This window comes from Scophthalmus maximus, chromosome 2, assembly GCF_022379125.1.
Source record: "Scophthalmus maximus strain ysfricsl-2021 chromosome 2, ASM2237912v1, whole genome shotgun sequence".
Taxonomy (NCBI): Eukaryota; Metazoa; Chordata; class Actinopteri; order Pleuronectiformes; family Scophthalmidae; genus Scophthalmus; species Scophthalmus maximus.
This window is the reverse complement of record NC_061516.1, coordinates 14,209,896-14,228,196: the sequence shown is the minus strand read 5'-3', so window position 1 is coordinate 14,228,196 and position 18,301 is coordinate 14,209,896. Positions and strand designations below refer to the sequence as shown.

At 42.2% G+C, this 18,301-nt stretch overlaps 1 protein-coding gene across 3 annotated transcripts; it reads right to left on the bottom strand.

The window, feature by feature from the left end:
- Positions 1-2: 2 nt before the first annotated feature.
- myo1ca (myosin Ic, paralog a) lies at positions 3-17,929 on the bottom strand. 3 transcript variants are annotated; one of them, XM_035624708.2, is made up of 35 exons: positions 16,816-17,929; positions 16,503-16,726; positions 15,478-15,568; positions 12,422-12,644; positions 9,549-9,707; positions 9,339-9,454; positions 8,576-8,774; positions 8,356-8,436; positions 8,001-8,180; positions 7,710-7,808; positions 6,856-6,969; positions 6,702-6,773; positions 6,489-6,608; positions 6,285-6,367; positions 6,060-6,165; positions 5,846-5,926; positions 5,654-5,745; positions 5,464-5,558; positions 5,293-5,339; positions 5,092-5,172; positions 4,650-4,755; positions 3,952-4,069; positions 3,755-3,868; positions 3,534-3,610; positions 3,020-3,088; positions 2,453-2,537; positions 2,194-2,353; positions 1,990-2,073; positions 1,799-1,892; positions 1,633-1,688; positions 1,415-1,550; positions 905-975; positions 727-824; positions 511-610; positions 3-406 (listed from the first exon to the last, which is right to left on the bottom strand). In XM_035624708.2, the coding sequence occupies exons 4-35, from the start codon at positions 12,437-12,439 to the stop codon at positions 380-382; spliced, it is 3,138 nt and encodes a 1,045-aa protein (XP_035480601.1). In that variant the 5' UTR covers positions 12,440-12,644; positions 15,478-15,568; positions 16,503-16,726; positions 16,816-17,929; the 3' UTR covers positions 3-379. The 3 variants fall into 3 exon arrangements, with proteins under 3 accessions (XP_035480601.1, XP_035480603.1, XP_035480604.1); XM_035624710.2 differs by lacking the exon at positions 15,478-15,568; XM_035624711.2 differs by lacking the exons at positions 15,478-15,568; positions 16,503-16,726; positions 16,816-17,929 and adding an exon at positions 14,435-14,585.
- Positions 17,930-18,301: the final 372 nt, after the last annotated feature.

The following is an 18,301-nucleotide window of genomic DNA, read 5'->3' as shown; positions in this document are numbered from 1 at the left end:
TATTTATTGAATTGTATTTATTTCAAAGTGGTTGTTTTCATTTCTCTTACAGGACAGACACACAGTGTTTTACACAATACTTTTTTGTATTAATAGATAAATATATTTGTGTATGACTGACAATAAAGAGACAAAGCATTTGGAACTGTTATGACTTCATGTTACGATTTTCTAATAATAATAAAAAAGATCATACAACATTGAAGACATTCTGGTAATAATAATGATGTATACTAGTCAATAAGGTAGCTTCCTTATGTTGAGTATGGTGTGTATGCTTGCAGTATCATCCTGTTGGCTGCAAACAACAAATAACAACGTCAACTTCTGAGAAGCAATCCTCCATTTAGTGTTTGCCTGGCAGCTGTTTTCTGTTTCTTCATGTCGTGCTGGTGCGAGGGACAGTCTGCAGAGTGAAATCAGGTTGAACATAGTCAGCTGGCCAAAGTGTTTTTGATGTCAAAACCCCTCCAAGCTTCCCACATGACATTAGAACAGCCACTGACTCACCACTAGCAGATGTCCTCGCTTGCCTTTGGCCACCTTCATCTCTGAGCCCCTGACAAAATCAATGATTCCCTCCTTGGCCCGAGCCACAGCAAACCTAATGCTGCACACCGCACGCAAGAAAACAAATAAAGACAGGGTAAGGATATAAGAACTGAACGGACTTGCAACTCCGCAAGATTTGTGCTGGCAGTGAGGAGCAGTTACACAAGGACTCACCTGCCCGGGCTGATGTTGACATACTCGTACTTGTCGGCCATCATGGCGAGTTTTGTCACCATTTCAATCACATTGTTGCACTGCAGCACAACATCGCCCTGAGGCAGACAGAGCTGGATTCAGAGTTGCTGTATGGTTGTGTATGTAACTGCTAAGTGACTGCTGTGTCCTACTGTACCTTCTGCTTGCTGTCCCCAATGGGCATATGCAGAACAAACATCCCGTCGCTGTGAGAGCTCAAAGAGATGCCTGTTTAAAGAGAAAAGCTGGTTTGGACTGACTGAGCTATGGAACACATTAATCATGATGAATTCATCAATAAGGTCCAGCCACTAAAACTGGAACAATATCTGTCCCAATCTCCTGATTAGATTTCATTGAAAATGGTCAACCCCTCAGTTGAAGATACATTTCTTTGAGAATTTTTTTTTTCTACTACAGGACTACGAGAACTTGGTTGACATGGATATTTCTGCAACACTGCACAGAGAAGGCCAGGTGATGTAGGTATGTAGGAAGTCAAAGAAAAATTTTTACTTGAAAACTAACGAAACGACAGCAATAACTTCTCTCTAGGAGCAGAAAAAAAAAACATGCAATACAAGTACAAGTTCATGGAGATCATAAATCCGAGGACATTACTCAGCAACAAATAACAGATTTCACATATTTTGCACCCCCTCCCCACCTCTCAGAGCTGTGTAGTCAATCCTCTGCTTGATCTTGGTCCTGTCCACCAGCACAGCAAAGGCATTAGTGAGGAGCAGCTGGCGAGGTCGAGGCTTGAAACCCCTCCTGTCATACTTAACGACTGACGCCCCATACTGCGGAGCACAAAGATACACATTACTGCCGGGCGGCAGGTATTATCATCATCATCATCATTTAAAAAATGTCCAGTCCCACCTGCACTTTGTCATTTCCGAGGGTCTGGGTGACTTTAAGGTTGATATGCTCACGTTCTATATAAAGCAACGGGAGAGCTGTTACTGTTACATGTTTTTGGTACATCTTCTGTACGGTGTTTAGTATGTACAGAGGTGATGAATGCATGTACTGTACGAACACGCACCAAGTCGGGAGTCCAAAAACAGCCTGCCAACACTCTGAGGGTAGCTGTCTTTCTGATCTTTGAAGATCTCACTGGCCACAACTTTCTGCACCATCTACAGGAGGGAGAAAACCACGACGCAAAAAGTAAATATGAGAAGGGTAATCATCTTTTTTTTTTTTAAAGCTTTGTGCATTTTGTAGTCAACGTACCTGCTTTTTCCATTCAGGCTGGACCCTCCTGCAAAACACCATGACCATGTTTCTCATGTTGAGCATCCGCAGGTGCTCGGAGGCCTGTTGGGCACCGTGGATTTTACAAAGCAGAATTTGGATTGATAACTCTACAGATTCTTACATGTATGTGTTATTACTTTTATCTGTCTATCTGTCTTGTGGGTAAGGGCAGTTTTGTACCTCAACGAGGGAGGGAGGAGGTGTCGGCCAGCTTTTGTCCAAAACACTCTTGGGCAGGTTTTGACGTAGGTTCTTCAGGAAGGAGTAGCGTACATGATCCAGGAAATACTCATTCTCAGGGCAGTATTCCTCATGACGGTAGATGAAGCCTTTTATGAACCTGATTAATAGAAAAGACAGGATGCCCAAAAGGGAAATAACTATAGATGCAAAACGCAGTCTCAAAATATAGATATGGAAACAAACGGCAACAAAGCACCTGCGGATTAAGTCAGCAGCCTGTCGACGCCTCTTAGCCCTCCTGCGTGCTTTCATCCCTCGCCACCCAGACTGGATCACTATCACTACATGTACACACACATGCATATATCAACACCAAGATAACGGTTATACTCAGCCAAAGAAAACATCCCATGGTTAGTATAGCACAGTTTACTGAAAAAGAAAGCTTAGGCCGAAAACAGCAATGTTGGAAAAGTGAAATAAATTAAAAATATATATGGAATTTCAAACAAAACACACAAGCATGTACACTCAGATAAACACATAAGCTGGAATGTGGACCATCTGGTCCAGTGAATGAAACTCCCAAAAGCCTTTTTATGTGCACGTACAAACTTTTAACAAAGCAGATATTACAAAATAACAATGAAAGAAAATCCAAAATCAATATTTATGAAAAAGGAAAGAAAAATATCAACCGGGTAAAACCGTTTGTTTGGAAGACTAAAAACCAAAAGCATCAAAATTATACGAGCACCAGATATCCAAACACAACAACCCTGACAGAGATCTGTGAGCAGTTGACAGTGGGAGGTGCTCTGACCTGCGCGCCTGATGCGTTGGTACTTGGCCCTCTCCCTGTAGCCTCTCCATGACGTCTGCAGAGTCAGAGCTGCAGCAAAACAAAGAGGAGAGACTAAGGTGGATTCATGCTTTTCAATTACGCCATTCCAGAGGTCCTGCTGTGGACGCTTCTGGCAAAGCGACCAATTCATAGTTCAGTGAAGGATGTTGTTAAATATGTTGTGATTTACCAGGTCATGTTGGGTACTTTTTATTTATTACAAAATAATTGTGTTTAAAATATATTCATTGTGATAGAGGGTGATGTCTGCACTGAGGAGACAGTTCGCTGTGGACACAATAGTATGAATATCTCACGATGAGTTGCAATCCAATAGAACAATACCACAAACTATAACCTCAAAAGGGTTTTATTATCTTCTCTCTGACACCCTACATGCATTACAATTTTTTTAATTCAAAATGACTGAGTCATTATTTTCCATTTAAGCTCAGTTGTGATATGTTTCCAAACTTGAACCACTGGTACTTACCGATCTCTGGCTTTTTTGCTTCTAGTGCATCCTCAGTAGTGAAGAGAGTTTTGGGGAAACGGATGAAGATTTTTGATCTGCAGAAAGTAGACGGAAAAAAGTCTAATCACCACAAAGGTGATACTGCACCCATGCATGGAATGTATTCATGCAACACATTTCATCTCTAACTGGGAAGTGAAATGTTGCCACCTCTTCCTCGCTCTAAAACAACACGTCACCTGCCCAGTTTGTACTCCTCGGGTTTGTAGCCCAGGTGGTTGACCAGCGTGGACACACCATCAACTAGTCTCCCATGCCAGTTGGGCCACGTCTCTGGACACAGGGGCTTATACCTGAGGGAATTTTGCAGGTCATCATAATGATCGGAAGGACGAACTCAGGGTAAAGTGATGAACAGTCACAGAGTGTCAGCCACCTCTGCAGGAAGGCTTCAAAACGACGGCGATAGGCAAAGCCAGCTCTCCTGACCCTCAGGTTTTCCATCAGGCCCAGGTACTTCACCTGGTGTCGGACCAGCACTTCATCGAACCTTCCTGCAGGGAGAGATCTTGTTCACTGCTACCAATGGTATATTTACACACAGATTACACTATATTATACTATATATTATTACATTAGATTATATACAGAATGTTCTCAAGAAGTTAATGAGTCCTCCATGTACCTTTTTTTATTTAAGTGATAAACCTTGTTGTTTTCTGGTTGTATTTTTGGCTTAATTCCCCTAAGCTTGCTTAATTTATTTCACATAAAAATGCTTCAGGGGGACATAATTTATTGTCCCCTGGGAACCTTTTATTGTAAAACATCTACAGGATTGTTGAGCTTTATTAACAGCAGCAGTGACCCCAAAGGAAGAGTGAATCTAAATGAATCCATTACACTTCTATGACACTTCTTTTAAAATGAGGAAATTATTTATCATGTGGGCCATTGCAGTACATGCATTTAATTTTTTTTTTTACCCCTTTTATTCCTCGATCGTTATTTATAATCTGCCTTAATTTGTTCGAACGTGTTCTTTTTGAGACCTGGACAGTAAAAACTGCTTTTATCTGATAATAACAGTACTGTAATATGTAGTACAACACAACTCAATGTATAAAAGTGTACCCGACTGCTTGGCATCGTTAGGTTTGATACAGCGCACGTAGGAGGGCTCTTTAGACATGAGGATCTCCATGAGTTTCAGCAGGCTGTTTTTAAACTGCGTGGCAGCCTACAGGACAGATGGAGGAAAAACAAAGAAACTTTCTTTATTTCCACAATCAATAAATCATGGAAATACTTTTGATTTAAAATTACAACTGAAAGTTACTAAAGCAACTAAAACAGGAAGAAAGAGAGTGAGAGAGAGAGAGAGAGAGAGAGAGAGAGAGAGGGAGGGAGGGAGAGAGGGATTTAAAATATTCCGTGAACAAAAGTTTTGGTGTCATCAAAAATATATGTAGAAAAAATAACAAACAGAAAAACTGAAGAAATGAGAATAAATAATAAAAGTAAACAATTCTGAAGCACAGAGAGACAGAAATAGAGAAGTGAGAATGAATCTCACCATCTCTGGGCGTTTCTGGTCCATCACCTCCTCTCTGCGGAAGCAGTGACTCAGTATCTGGTTGTCTGACTGGCACATGACCTGAACAGAGACCAGACCGTGAAACCACATATCAACACATCACCCGTCACAGGACACACACACACAGATTGATAAAGGCTGCGATGAGGCTAAACCTTGACCCTTTTCCCTAATGCTCACCTCTTTCAGGTTCCTGCTCAGCAAATCGTTGTTCTTTTCAAGAAAACCTGAATTAGATATAAATAACACTGCAGTTGGTCATTCAGGGATCAGTGGCTCGTGGGCCATGCTCTGTAATAAGTGTCGCCCCTTGCAATGACACACAACTCAGTCGGTTGAGTTACAGCTTACCATTGACATTATAGTTGACCTCTCCAGCATAATGCAGCAGTCTGAATTCCTCCCTACTCATTACCCTGCGAGTCTTTCCATTTGCCAATTTGTGACTGAAATAGGTAAACAGCATGTGAATCCATAGTAAGGAGAGTATTTGTACTGTAGGTCTATGTCAAATAACAATAGATAATAAGATGATGCTTACGTGACAAAATGGGGATGGCCGCCCAGTGTGTCCTCCAGCTTCTCTAAAAAGGAGACATCGCAAGTCTCTCCAGGTCTCAGACACTCCTCATCCTGAAAGACAGTCACACTCGTCAACTTACAGAAAACTTCAAAGATGGAAGCACAGGCAGCACCATATACAGAAAAAAACTAGAAGTTGTCTGATATGTACCAGGATGGAGATGATGCCTTTGTGCTTCTCTTCTATCAGGTCACAGATGATCTTGTTGTCAAAGTACTGCACCGTCTCCCACTGAAACAGGGAAGAGCGGCTTGTATTAACATGAAAATGTCTAAGTCAATAAGCATGTCAAACGTATTTGTTATGGCCACCCCCCCCCCCCCCCCCCCCCCCCCCCCCCCCCCCCCCCCCCCAATGGACTTACTGCAATTCCTTCTGTCTCATACTCCTCCTGCTCAGATCTGAGGGTGAGCTCAATGAAGAGCTGCTGGAGCTTCTCGTTGCAGTAGTTGATGCAGAACTGCTCAAAGCTGGAGGAAGAAATATAAAGAGCAACGAGGTGAAACGCGTACATGCATAACGTGCAGACGCTATGTGCATTTGTGACTGCGACTGATGTTTGAGTCTGATTCATAACGTGTGATGATACCTGTTGTGCTGAAGGACTTCAAAGCCATATATATCAAGAAGTCCTATAACTGAGGAGGCCTTACTGCTGTGGTAGATTTCATCCTGCATAACATATAGAATACACATCACGTAATTGATGGCAAAACACACCTACAGCGGTAACAACATGACGATGGCCTGTCCACTACTGTCTTTTGAGGTGTTATCAGAGCTGCTACTGCACCTTCAGAGCCAGCGACTGGTTGATCTTCTCCACCAGCCAAGTGAACGTCCGACCATACACAGCCTTGGCCAGGGCATCACGCGCAGACATTGCCTGCTCAAAATTGAGCGGGCTGACCATCTGTGATGAACGCAAAACACAGAATTGAAAAAAAACCCACAATACACAGCAGGCAGCCGCAAACATGTGGAACAAGGACAGAAAGACTGTCACCTCCTCCCCTTTGGCAGTGAGTTTCTTGTGAGTGAGTGCCTCCCTCAGGGCAGAGTCATCAACACCCAGCAGCTGGAGAACAAGAACACATCTGTCATGAGCAATGCCTTTTTGCGACTGTTTGTGCTTATTTGAACGGCGGAATCGTTCTGACCTTCCCAAGATTTGTTATCGTGGTCTCAGTGGTGATATAAGTTTCTCCTTCCTCCCCTTCCCCAAGCTGTGTGTTTCCAAGATGGAGAACACCGGCGATGATGTTCAGCAATTTCTGAGGTCAGACACAAACAGTTTACATCAATCTCACCGATGAATTTGTTTTCTGACCAAATGAATTTTTGGGGAGCAATCACAAGAGTCACGGAGAATATGATCATTAACACACCATCAGAGGGAAAAAGTATAATTTTGCAAAACAACTCATATTTGAATGGTCAACATAAAAAAAAAAAAACTGAATTAGAAATGCTAAGCCCTGAGGATGCATGCATATTTTTTTATGAAATACTGATACAGAATACAGATTTTCTTTTACAATTAAAATTGCACAAAATTACGTAGTTTAAACTTGTCTTTTCAATTTTTGGGAGTTGTCCTGAATGTTTTTATGCTGATAAGAGATGTGATGTTTGGCCAGTGTAAAGAATGTAACATAAGAGGCAGTGGACATATTCATGACTGAAAATAAAATTCCAAGTAAACTGAAAATTGGCCCTGCGATAGGCTGGCGACCTGTCCAAGGTGTACCCCGCCTCTCGCCCAATGTTAGCTGGGATTGGCTCCAGCCCCCCCGTGACCCTTAAATGGATAAAGCGGTAGACGATGGATGGATGAATGGTAAACTGAAAATTGTTAGAACATAGCTTATCTTGGATTTATTTTTACTCTGAATCTAGAGTTGAAACTGTCCCACTTTAATTTGGTGAATGTGGTAAACCAGAGAATATGAGTGAAAAACAAAAGAGCGGAGTTGTTCCCTATATGAGGACATTGATCATGATAACTACTGACCTGCACTTCTTCCTCAGTGAAGCCAATAACAGACAGGCCCTTCATCACAACTTTCCAATTATTCTTGTCACTAATGGAGCTGACTCTGGGACAGTTACCCTGGAAAGACAAGTAAAATGTTACACCACAACTGATGCTATAATTGCATGGAGCTTACACACAAACACACACACACAGACACACACACACACAAACACACACACACACACACACACACACACACACACACACACACACACACACACACACACACACACACACACACACACACACACACACACACACACACACCTTGACCAGATAGTGGTAGTTCTGGGGATTTCTTTCCAGGTCCAGTGTGTTGAGCAGGTCCTCATCCCCTCCATCCAGAAGCTGGTAAAAGATGTGGAAGTTCCTCTCACCGTGGTTCTGGTGTACTACACGAGATTTCTCCAGCAGGTAGTTCAGGATGTGACCACCCACTGGTGCCCCCTTGGAGAGATTACAGAAAAAGATTAGGTAGATGATAACAACTGTGAAACAGGTATTCTGTTGTTAGAGTCACTGTCTTTGATATAACTACATTATAACTACATTAACGTGATTATTTTTTGTGATGATTACGTATTTCTATAGAGAACAGGAAAGCTAAGAAGGGAGTGTTTACCCTGAAGTCGAACTGGACATCCATGTATTTCCCAAAGCGACTGGAGTTGTCATTCCTCAGTGTTTTGGCGTTGCCAAATGCCTACACAAAGCAAGGGAGTGACGGAATTAGATAATAGCATTCCTACAGTATATTGGGGAAGATAAATAAGTCTAAATTCACTGTGCTTTTGAGAGTGATACTGGCTGTTTTCAGTTCCAAAATGCCAAAGCTTAAACACCTCCAGGACGGGGTTGGACTGTAGTAGGCGGTCACCAAGGGCGGCCATGCGATCATTAGTGGGACAGGTGACAGCGTAGTACAGGAGGATCTTCTTGGAGGTCTCCGTTTTACCTGCTCCACTCTCACCCGATATGAGAATACACTGGTCTTTCCTCTCGGTCCGCATCGCTCGATACGTGTTGTCTGACACGGCATAGCTGAGGGAAAACAGTTCAACGTACAGTTAGATCATCGTGATGGAGTGCAATGCAGAATGACTAAGAAAGCTGTTCCGCTGTTCATTTCATGTTGGGGTGAACATTATAAAATTACATTTCCCTACTTTTTAGTTGTACTAATATTCACATTTTATCAAAGTAATTGTCTAACAAATCCCATGAATCCATAGATTTATATAGATACTTAAAAATAAAGCAGCTTTAACATTTCTGTGATTGAATATTAATGGTATGAGGCAAAATGAATAGTCATTAAGAATTGTAATTATTTCGGTGGGAGTTTGATGTTAATTGTATTCAGATATTCACTGATACATATTAACTGAGCTGTACAAAGCCTGTTAGCAGTCATAAATCATAGTATATCATTGAATGCCAATGACGTCTTGATAAATCTTGTTAGACTCAATTTCCCCCGTGAATGAAGTATTTCTGATTCTGATTCTGACTGATCACAGTGAATCAGTTTTATGATGATTGTCATGGCAGCTGACGGCAGAGGACTTTGGTTAAAAATGTCTGAGGAAAAATTAGTTGACTCACATGTGAGGGGATATTTCGTAGAAGCTGACCCCTCTGTAGCGTTCCATCTGCGGCTTGGAGTAGATCTCCAGCTCCTTGTAAGGGTTCACTGACACCAGCACGGAGCCAATGTATGTCTGCACCAAGATGTTAGAAGAACAGCCAATATATTCAAATATGTCCCAGCACACCGGTTAAAAATGTTTAGGAATGAACGACCAGCTTCCTTACATAGATGAGGTTTTCTTTGAAGCGTCGCCGCAGGTTCTCTATGAAGGCTGCCTCACTGTTGTGGTTCTCCAGCAAGACAAAGTCCTGCACCCCGACCCTGTCGCGCGCAGTCAAGGCACTCTCCATCACCAGGCGCACTCTTCCTTCAACATCAACCTCCTTCAGGAAGACAGAGGGAGAGACATTACAGAGAGTCACACAAATGGAGCAGCTGCTGATGAGAGGCGGTTATTCTGGTTCAGTGCTGTAGAAAGCCTGCCCTGTTTAACAGTTTGTATTTGGTGAATAGGAAACAAGTTTACTGAAAGAAGTTATGGTGGATCCATGTGATGCGTCACATCTTCTAAATAAAAAGGGAAATGATTTTTGTTCTTGGTAAATCTGACATCTCTCTAGTTGACGTAGTTACACTGCTGACAAGCAGGGGGCACAAAAGGACCATTCCAATGTATCCGATGCAAACTATGTACACCCAGTTTAGAAAGAATTAATATCTGGTGCTCAGTATTACAATAATTGCTGCATAAAACATTTCAAGAAAGAAAGTATTCATGAAGTGAGACGATATGTTTTTTCAAAAAGATAGTCAGAATATCAGAGCGAATGAGTGGAGACTCCCAGAAAACATTACATACGAGTAAAAGTTGTTCCGCTGAGCCTCGCCAAGATTAAACAATGGAGACATTTAAGGCATCCCAACGATAAACAGACACAATAGACTTGTCTATTATGTGATCAGTGAGATAGTGTATTATGATGTATGCACAGTACACACAGCTCAATATCACCAGCCGGGGTTTAACCATTGTTGCGAGGAAGAGGTGTGTACATGTCAACCCTAGTGTGATAGCAAACATCATGTGAAATTCACAGATATTCGCAAAAGTATACTACACACGCGGCCACATGCACAGTCATGCCCATCCACATACAAAGAGATAAAAAAAAAGATGTCAGTAGTCAATACTCACTGATGATATGTATCCAGTCACACACAGGAATGTGTAATCAATGTTTTACACCCCAACCAAACCAGCTGTACTGTCTTCAGTATCAAAACTGAGAAAAGCCCCACTGTTTTTTTTCATGAATAAAATAATAAAAGAAATAAACAAAAAGTGGAACAAAGGGGCTCGGCTTCCACAGGACTTCTGTTGTTCTCGAATGCAAGAGCATCTCAGGGGTCTCATTTGGCGGCTTAATGCCAGTAAAAGGTCATTAATCCTTCAATAAACAAGAGGACAACAGTGGAAGACGGCCAAGGAGGGAGAGCAAAGGAAAAGTCAATGGACACTTCCACTGTAGCCCCCTCCTCCTGGCTTCACCTTGGAGTATTGTTCTCCCACTCCGCTCCTGCAGGTGGGCTTCCTACAGATAGCCATTACGGTCCACAGTCAGATTTTCCAAAGGATACAACAAAGGAATGCTCGGGTCAGGTTTGGGGCAGGCGTTCAGTGGATACCACCAATTGTTTCTGTGCTGTGTGTCAGCTGCTGAAAATGCAGAATTCAGCATACCTGCCCAACCCTTTCCATTCATAACCATGAGAAAAAAATGTAATTAGTAATACAAACACAAAAGTATCCATATGTAGCCTGAGGGGAGAGGATGTAGTGAAGGTGCAGCTGTAGCCAAATACAACATTTCCCATGATTCTTTGATGTGCTTAATAAATTGAGCTCTACTGATTTTTTTCCCCTCACTCAGGTTATCTGCATGAATTGCACAAGAATATTTACACTTTCTATAGTTTGTGTGTTGCTTATCACATGTCATGTCATATACTGTAGCTTCAGATGGGTTTACACATTATTATGAAACTTGGAAAACGCCTGCATGTGTTCATGGTAGATGACAATGACCCTGACTATCTTTGGTTCCGTCGTTCTCAGGTCTCAAACCTTTCTGTGTTAATCTCTGATGGTATTCAGCTGTACTACAGTAGCTGCTGAGCTGACAGTGTCAACTGTGTAACTGTCTGAAGCACCCAATGGTATTTATGATAACTTGTTTTTTCTACTAATTGTGCACTGGTACATAGTTGGACTTTCCAAACAACAAAACTCTGTTTCCTCTCATGACTCGGGCATCTATCTCTCAGTGGTCATGTGTTGCTTTTTCTTCTTCTTTTATCCCAGGAATTTTATTACCACAACATGTCGCATAATCTCAGTGGAAATCTTAGAGGATTTGAAAATAGTTCTTGAAGACACCTTGGCGGAGATACCAAAAGGGGGCTACAGGTCTCGGGTTAGTGATTTAATCACAAAACAATGTAATCGTTGCAGTTACCGAGGCTTGCTTGTTACAGCGGCAAGAGTCTGAACAAAGTGACTCACTCCGCGCTTGAGTGCTCAATGTGGGATTTGACTCAGTGTACCAGGGAGCTTCGGTGGAATCCGCAGGTTTGAAGGGGCAGCTGCAGTGACAACCACCGAGGAGACTAACCTAACAGTGGGACTTGGCTCCGGGCCCCATGACTAAGCTCTGTTGGGCCGACTCCATTCGGATTGTCTTCCTTATATGGCGTGCCCTACCAGGGCGAGCTGCTCTGGTACCACAGCTGGCTCCCTACGGCCGATGTGCCAGTAATGGCTATGATGGAAAAATACCAAGTTTATGCTCTTTGGGCTGCTTGAGTTGATGTTTATACAAAAACCAAAATACACTATGACTCATGCTGTACACAGGCAAATTTAGAAAAAATAAATAAAACTCCTAGTGACTCATTGTTCTGTTTTGCTTTCCCTCCATGAGAGGGGCAGTGAACTGGTGGGTCAGAACTTGTGCTTTACTGTATAGGATAATGTACACACATGCAGTCACCAAACATGAAAACATAGTTAAGAGCATCACAGCAGTCAGGATCTTACCCTGCCTTGGTACCTCATCCTGTCCTGTTGTTGCTGGAAGAAGACTGAACTGGTGGTCCCCCCAGGGCTGGTGCCCCTCCTCCTGTGTCAGACAAACTCCTTAACTGTCACTTCTCTTCCACCTTTGCCCATGGGCAACAGCTTCAGGTAACTTAATTTCCCCCGTCAGTCACTTTCTCTCAACCTCTTTCTCCACGTCTTCCCTCCTCCTCGTCTGGCTCCCCTGTGAGGACAAAGCACAGGCCAAAACACCAACAGCTCCTCTTGTTTATACCTTCAATTCATCTTCCCTTTGACAGGTCAAAATAACTTTCTGCCCTCTCCACAAGTCTCTCTCCTTCCTTCTAAGCCACAGTGCATGAAACAAGGGCAGGAACCTCCACTCACACGTCACACAAACTGGGCGAAGAAAAAAAAAAGGCAAGGGAAAGTATGCTGCTGGATAATGTAAAAAAAAAAAAAAAAGAAAGAAAAGGGGCCAGAAAAACAGTGCTGAGAGGGTTTGGAAAAATTTGCTAAGAGCCCCAAACTGCAAACCTGTAATCACGCAACAGCTATATAAAAAGGAAAAAAACAGACATCACATGATGAGATCTAACTACATTCTTTCTTTCCTTCCCTCCCTTTTTTTAGTTTGCTCCCTCCCTTTTCTCCCACAAGCCGAGACAGATTCACAGGGGATGTGAGCTATGGAAGTGTTTCACCACCAAGACTGTTTGCTTCTAGATGGCTGTCTTCCGCTGTTGATGAAACGACTCACACCCGCATCCAAAACATCACTTTGCAGATATCTGAAAGTCTGATCTGATATTAGTCTGAAACTAGTCGGATGTTTTTTCATGGCATATTCATAATGAGACAGATTCATATTCTCAATAGCAATAATCTAACATAAAACTGTCCACACAGAGTATCAGATGTCTCTTTTTTCCCCCTCCCATTTTAGGCATTTTTTGGGGGAGTGCAAACAAGGCCAAATAGTCTCTATGAGAGAACAGCGCCCTCCTCTGGATTCCCTCCCTTAACTTGCCTCTCACCTCCTTTCCCCTCCACTCTGACTCCACGCCTCACTCTATTTCCCTTGCCAGCATCACCAAATATCCAACGCTGAGGAATCTGAATAATGTTACCCAGATGGAGAAAGTCTCCTGCTCTTTCTCTTAATCTCTAGCTGTCACAATGGTGTTTCAAGGGAGGGGAAATATTTCTATGCTGCTGCCTCACTATCACTCACACACTTGCATGTATGTAGCATAGACAAACAGGGAGGAAGGGACTAACTTTTGATGCCCTGTCCCCTTTACTGTACACGGAAAGTTAGACGTTAATTAATTTCTGAGCCTCCGTGGTTTGCATTCGCCGTCAATTGTATGAGCTCCATTCACCAGCATCACGTCAAATGATCGCTTTGTATAGAGCACAAAAATCAAAAGAGACTCATACAATGAGGTGATAGTTGATCATTTAGTCGGCAAAGAACAGTTGACTATAGCAGAATGGGAGGTATTGTTGTTCCCACCCCCCCATCAAAACCAAACAATGTAGAGAGGAAATAGTCTGGATGAGACGTTATGTGGCCTGTAGATTACACTTCAGGATGCACTGAGTTTTTGGCAATAATGCTTCTGAATAATAACTAAATAAATATTAAAGATTATTCATACCGAAAAATTGTGCCTATACCTGGAACCACTGCAACGTGCATCCATCATTTGTGAGTTCCTCGTCCAGGCTCATGCACTGGTTTCCCGCCACTGTTTGTAATATGGAGCTTTGTTTTTCTAATCTGAACCCTCACCTTGGACAAATGTCCCCAAATTATTATCATTATTATTTTGAACTATTCTACTGATAGGTGGACCCTCTAAAACCTTGGTTTGGGTATTTTTTAAGTCCTACTAGTCTTTTGGATTAATCAGAAAGGTGAAATGGAAATGTACTTGGGTCATAACCACACACAGGTGTCTCACACACAAATATAACAGATATATTGCTGCAGGATTTTTGACTTACTTTTGAAGGGTATCCAAGACATACCATGCTAGAATTGCATGCATCTGGAAAACGTGAGGGAACTCGCCAAACACATCTGGTTTCTCTACTCTGCACACACTACACACAACAGCATCTGGCAAAAACCCACCAGCCAGCCTTAGTCAATCAGAGAGAAACTACAGTTTCATTGTTAAGTCCATCTTCATTACCTAAGCCGTGTTATTTTTCAGCTGAGATTTTTTTCCCCTCAATTGGCGTTCCTATCTTTGTTTAGCAGTTCCTGTAAGAAAGACTTCCTTCCTGGCCGTTTCCTGAGGTTTAGGATCTTCCTTCGTGAGCATTTGCTTGAACCCGATTCTTATCTGAACTCTACCTTGCAACGTTTTATATTCAGTCCCCTGTATGTGGACATGATTAGTTTCAAATACAGAGAACCCAGAGTGCTATGTTTAATGAATTGGAATCTAACACTTGCCAAAACCGTAGCTGCCATTAAAATATGTAAGGCAGGACCAAGGAGGACATGCACTTTCTATCCATTTCAACTGTCACTACACCCCCTCCTGCGAAACTCAAAACACTGTAAAATATGCACACTATTCATGTAACTTTATAGTATTGCAAAAGCAAGAAAAGTAAGTTAAGCATGTAGCTCCTCTCTATGTATTTCTTTTTTGCAGCTACAGCCCTCTGCCTGACTTCAATTTCATGTAATCGCATTAAAAACTGAAAAACTAATTTCAAAAATGTGACATCCAGAGATCCTGGCATAACCTCCCCTGTCATAAACTGACTGTCTGGGTGCACAGTGTTTGAGACAGAGGTATAATAATGGCTTTTCCTCATTTTCTATTCAAATTACTAAGGTTTTCCGATTCAGCGTAACAATGAATCACAGAAGAATGATGACTTATCTGGGTGGAGTGGAAAAATTTCTCTTCTCTTTCTCTCTTCTCCCACTCTCACTTTCTCGCACTCACAGGCAGACAGGTTATGCGACAGAATAAATTAGATATGAAACTTTGCATGTATCTCGCTCATCTACATCTCACCATGCTAACCTTTACATCTTCAAATAGTCCATTTCACTCTTTCTTCTTTCCTTCCCGTCTCTGACTTGTGATGCTGCATTATTCATGACTCAGGGTAGAGCTGTTTTGAAGTTCCATGTGAAGTAAACAAAAAAATGAAAAATATATTTGACGGTTACCTAATCTAGTTTCCCTATACTGTTCATTATGCCCTTGGTGTAGACGCCATTTTCCACCTATTATCCACCTGTGCTGAGCTCCTACAGCACCCATCTGCCGTCCCTTTCACCTCGCTCTCACCCCTCCCGCCTCTCATCCCCCAGATACCCATTACACCACCAAGTCTACTCCATGAATTGATCAATGTGTAAAGAAAAACCCTGTAAACCATCAAACTGTGAAAACACATTTGTATATGTAGCAGGACTTTGAGGGGGAAAAACGACACAAGCAGAACAAATATCTGCTGAGGATGCAGTAATATCATATCTGTTTTCAGTCAACGTGTGGATAATTTAAAAAAAGGTCAATAATGTAACTTCCCTTGCGTGATCGGTGTAGCAACAAGCATGAGGTATCACAACATCAACTCTTTCCCTGTCCTAAATTATAGGAAGGCTTAGGGCTCTTCCTAGTGGTAACAATATCCATTACACTGAACTGGCTCCCAATCCCTCTGTTTTACTAAGAGGTATGGATTGTGATTAAATCGTATTCCCATGAGCTGAATCTGAATGAGCTTGCTGACTCTTTATCTATAGCATCACAGACACGTGAGCATTTCCCTGTCTACGTTCATAAAAGGACACGACAAGAACAGAACTCATGGCTGCATCTGTAACAAGTGAATTTCCCCGATGTGGGATAAATAAAGCCTTATCCCATATTATCTTATTTTATCGTATTTGCATGCAAGAGTTTGCTCATAAAACATTTGGCACTGTGACTGTTTTACTTTTATTTCTTCCACCACCTAGTAAAGATAATTGCATGTACTGTATTTAGCACCTAAAAACACAGACAGAAACACACACTGTGCATAGAAATACACCTACCTGTTTGTATTTAATAATCAGAGGCATATGATGAAGTGTCTCCCATATCATATCCTTCTACAGCAGCAGCAGTCTGGTGGTTGCCACTGTTTCGGTTACGTCTGGATGTGAAGCTCCTCACTGCCAGGGCTGACTTTCTTGTCCCAGCAACCTGGTCTAAACGCACTCCCACTCGGAACCGCTGAACCCTAACGGATACAATTACTGCACAGCAAAGGTATTTTCTAAAAAAAATAAAAAAATAATAATTAATACATTTTTCAAAAAAATTATGAAAAAGGTTGAATTCTTTATGGGAAGTACAAACTCTGACCGTGGTAAACTCTGCACACTCTGCAAAGGAAAGAGGAGATTCCAGGCGGATCGGGTCCGGTACATCCGCTAGGGGGCGACAACGCTGAAGTCAACGACAGCAGGAGAAGTAATGAGATGTGATGCAGATGACTGATGTCTGCCTCAGCTGAGGGAGGGGAGGCTGCACGTTGGTGCACCGTGAACGTACACAGGCCAATTTATGACATATCTTACCAATAGAAAACATAGTTGTACACGACTATGCTTTGATATAGGCTTCGGACCACAAGGGTCCTGCAAATGCTGTAGTCTCATTACCCTTTGTGATGTTTATTAATTTAATGAGTTTTAAATGATTTTTTATCAGTGTGTTCTTGTTTTTGTTGTTGTTGCTGTAGTTCAGCTTGTTTGTTGTGATTGATGCCTCTTCTTCATTCAAAAATGTTATATTTATTTTGCCAACTCCAGGCCTATGATAACAATACGACACAGCACTCGACCCATAGAGTTTGTTGATGCTCAGTAGCTACTGTATTGTTGTTTGAATGCCTTTTTTCACTTTGGACTAACTGGGATCCGGTGAAACTGTTGACAACCGTAATATGAACAGTTAGCTATTTCTTATATATATATAATATATAATAATATATAATGTGAAGCTGACCGCTAATTATCAGAGCAAAGTTTCAACGCCAAACTTTTTGACAAACTTTTGAAACACTCTTTTGAATTCATTAGCTTATACACTCCCTGGTTAATAATATCGTGATGAGATGAAATCATACACTAAGCTAGTAATGTAGCATACTAATCAAGCTAGCTTGATATTACAATAACTGCAATTCACATACATATCTGTACTTTAAGTTAGTTTAACCCCATGGGAATATTGTGTTGTCCTGAAACATACTCTCTTCAGGCGAATTGCAATTTTGTTATTTTTTTGTTCATGTTGTTCCTAAAGAAAGAAAAGAAAAACAAAGTTTGGTCGTGACACGCAACGCGCAGTAACGCCAGCTAATGTCGAGCGACCCCCGGCACGCGCACCGCCGGTGATGTAACCGCACTTTGTTTTGACGTTTTATCCGGAGGGATTGTGAAATAGTTTATCTAATATCTGCCTGCATTACGGGTGATTACGGAATAATACTACAACAACAACAAAAACTAGTGAGTGAATGCTGAAGAATCATCATCATCAGCAGCAGCAGCAGCAGCAGCAGCTAGCAGCAGCAGCAGGGGACTGGGGAGCTAGCAGCTAGGAGCTAGCAGCTAACAGCAGCAGCTAGCATCAGCAGCAGCAGCAGCAGCAGGGGACTGGGGAGCTAGCAGCTAACAGCAGCAGCTAGCAGCAGCAGCTAGCAGCAGCAGCTAGCAGCAGCAGGGGACTGGGGAGCTAGCAGCTAACAGCAGCAGCTAGCAGCAGCAGCAGCAGCAGCAGCAGGGGACTGGGGAGCTAGCAGCTAACAGCAGCAGCTAGCAGCAGCAGCAGCAGCAGCAGGGGA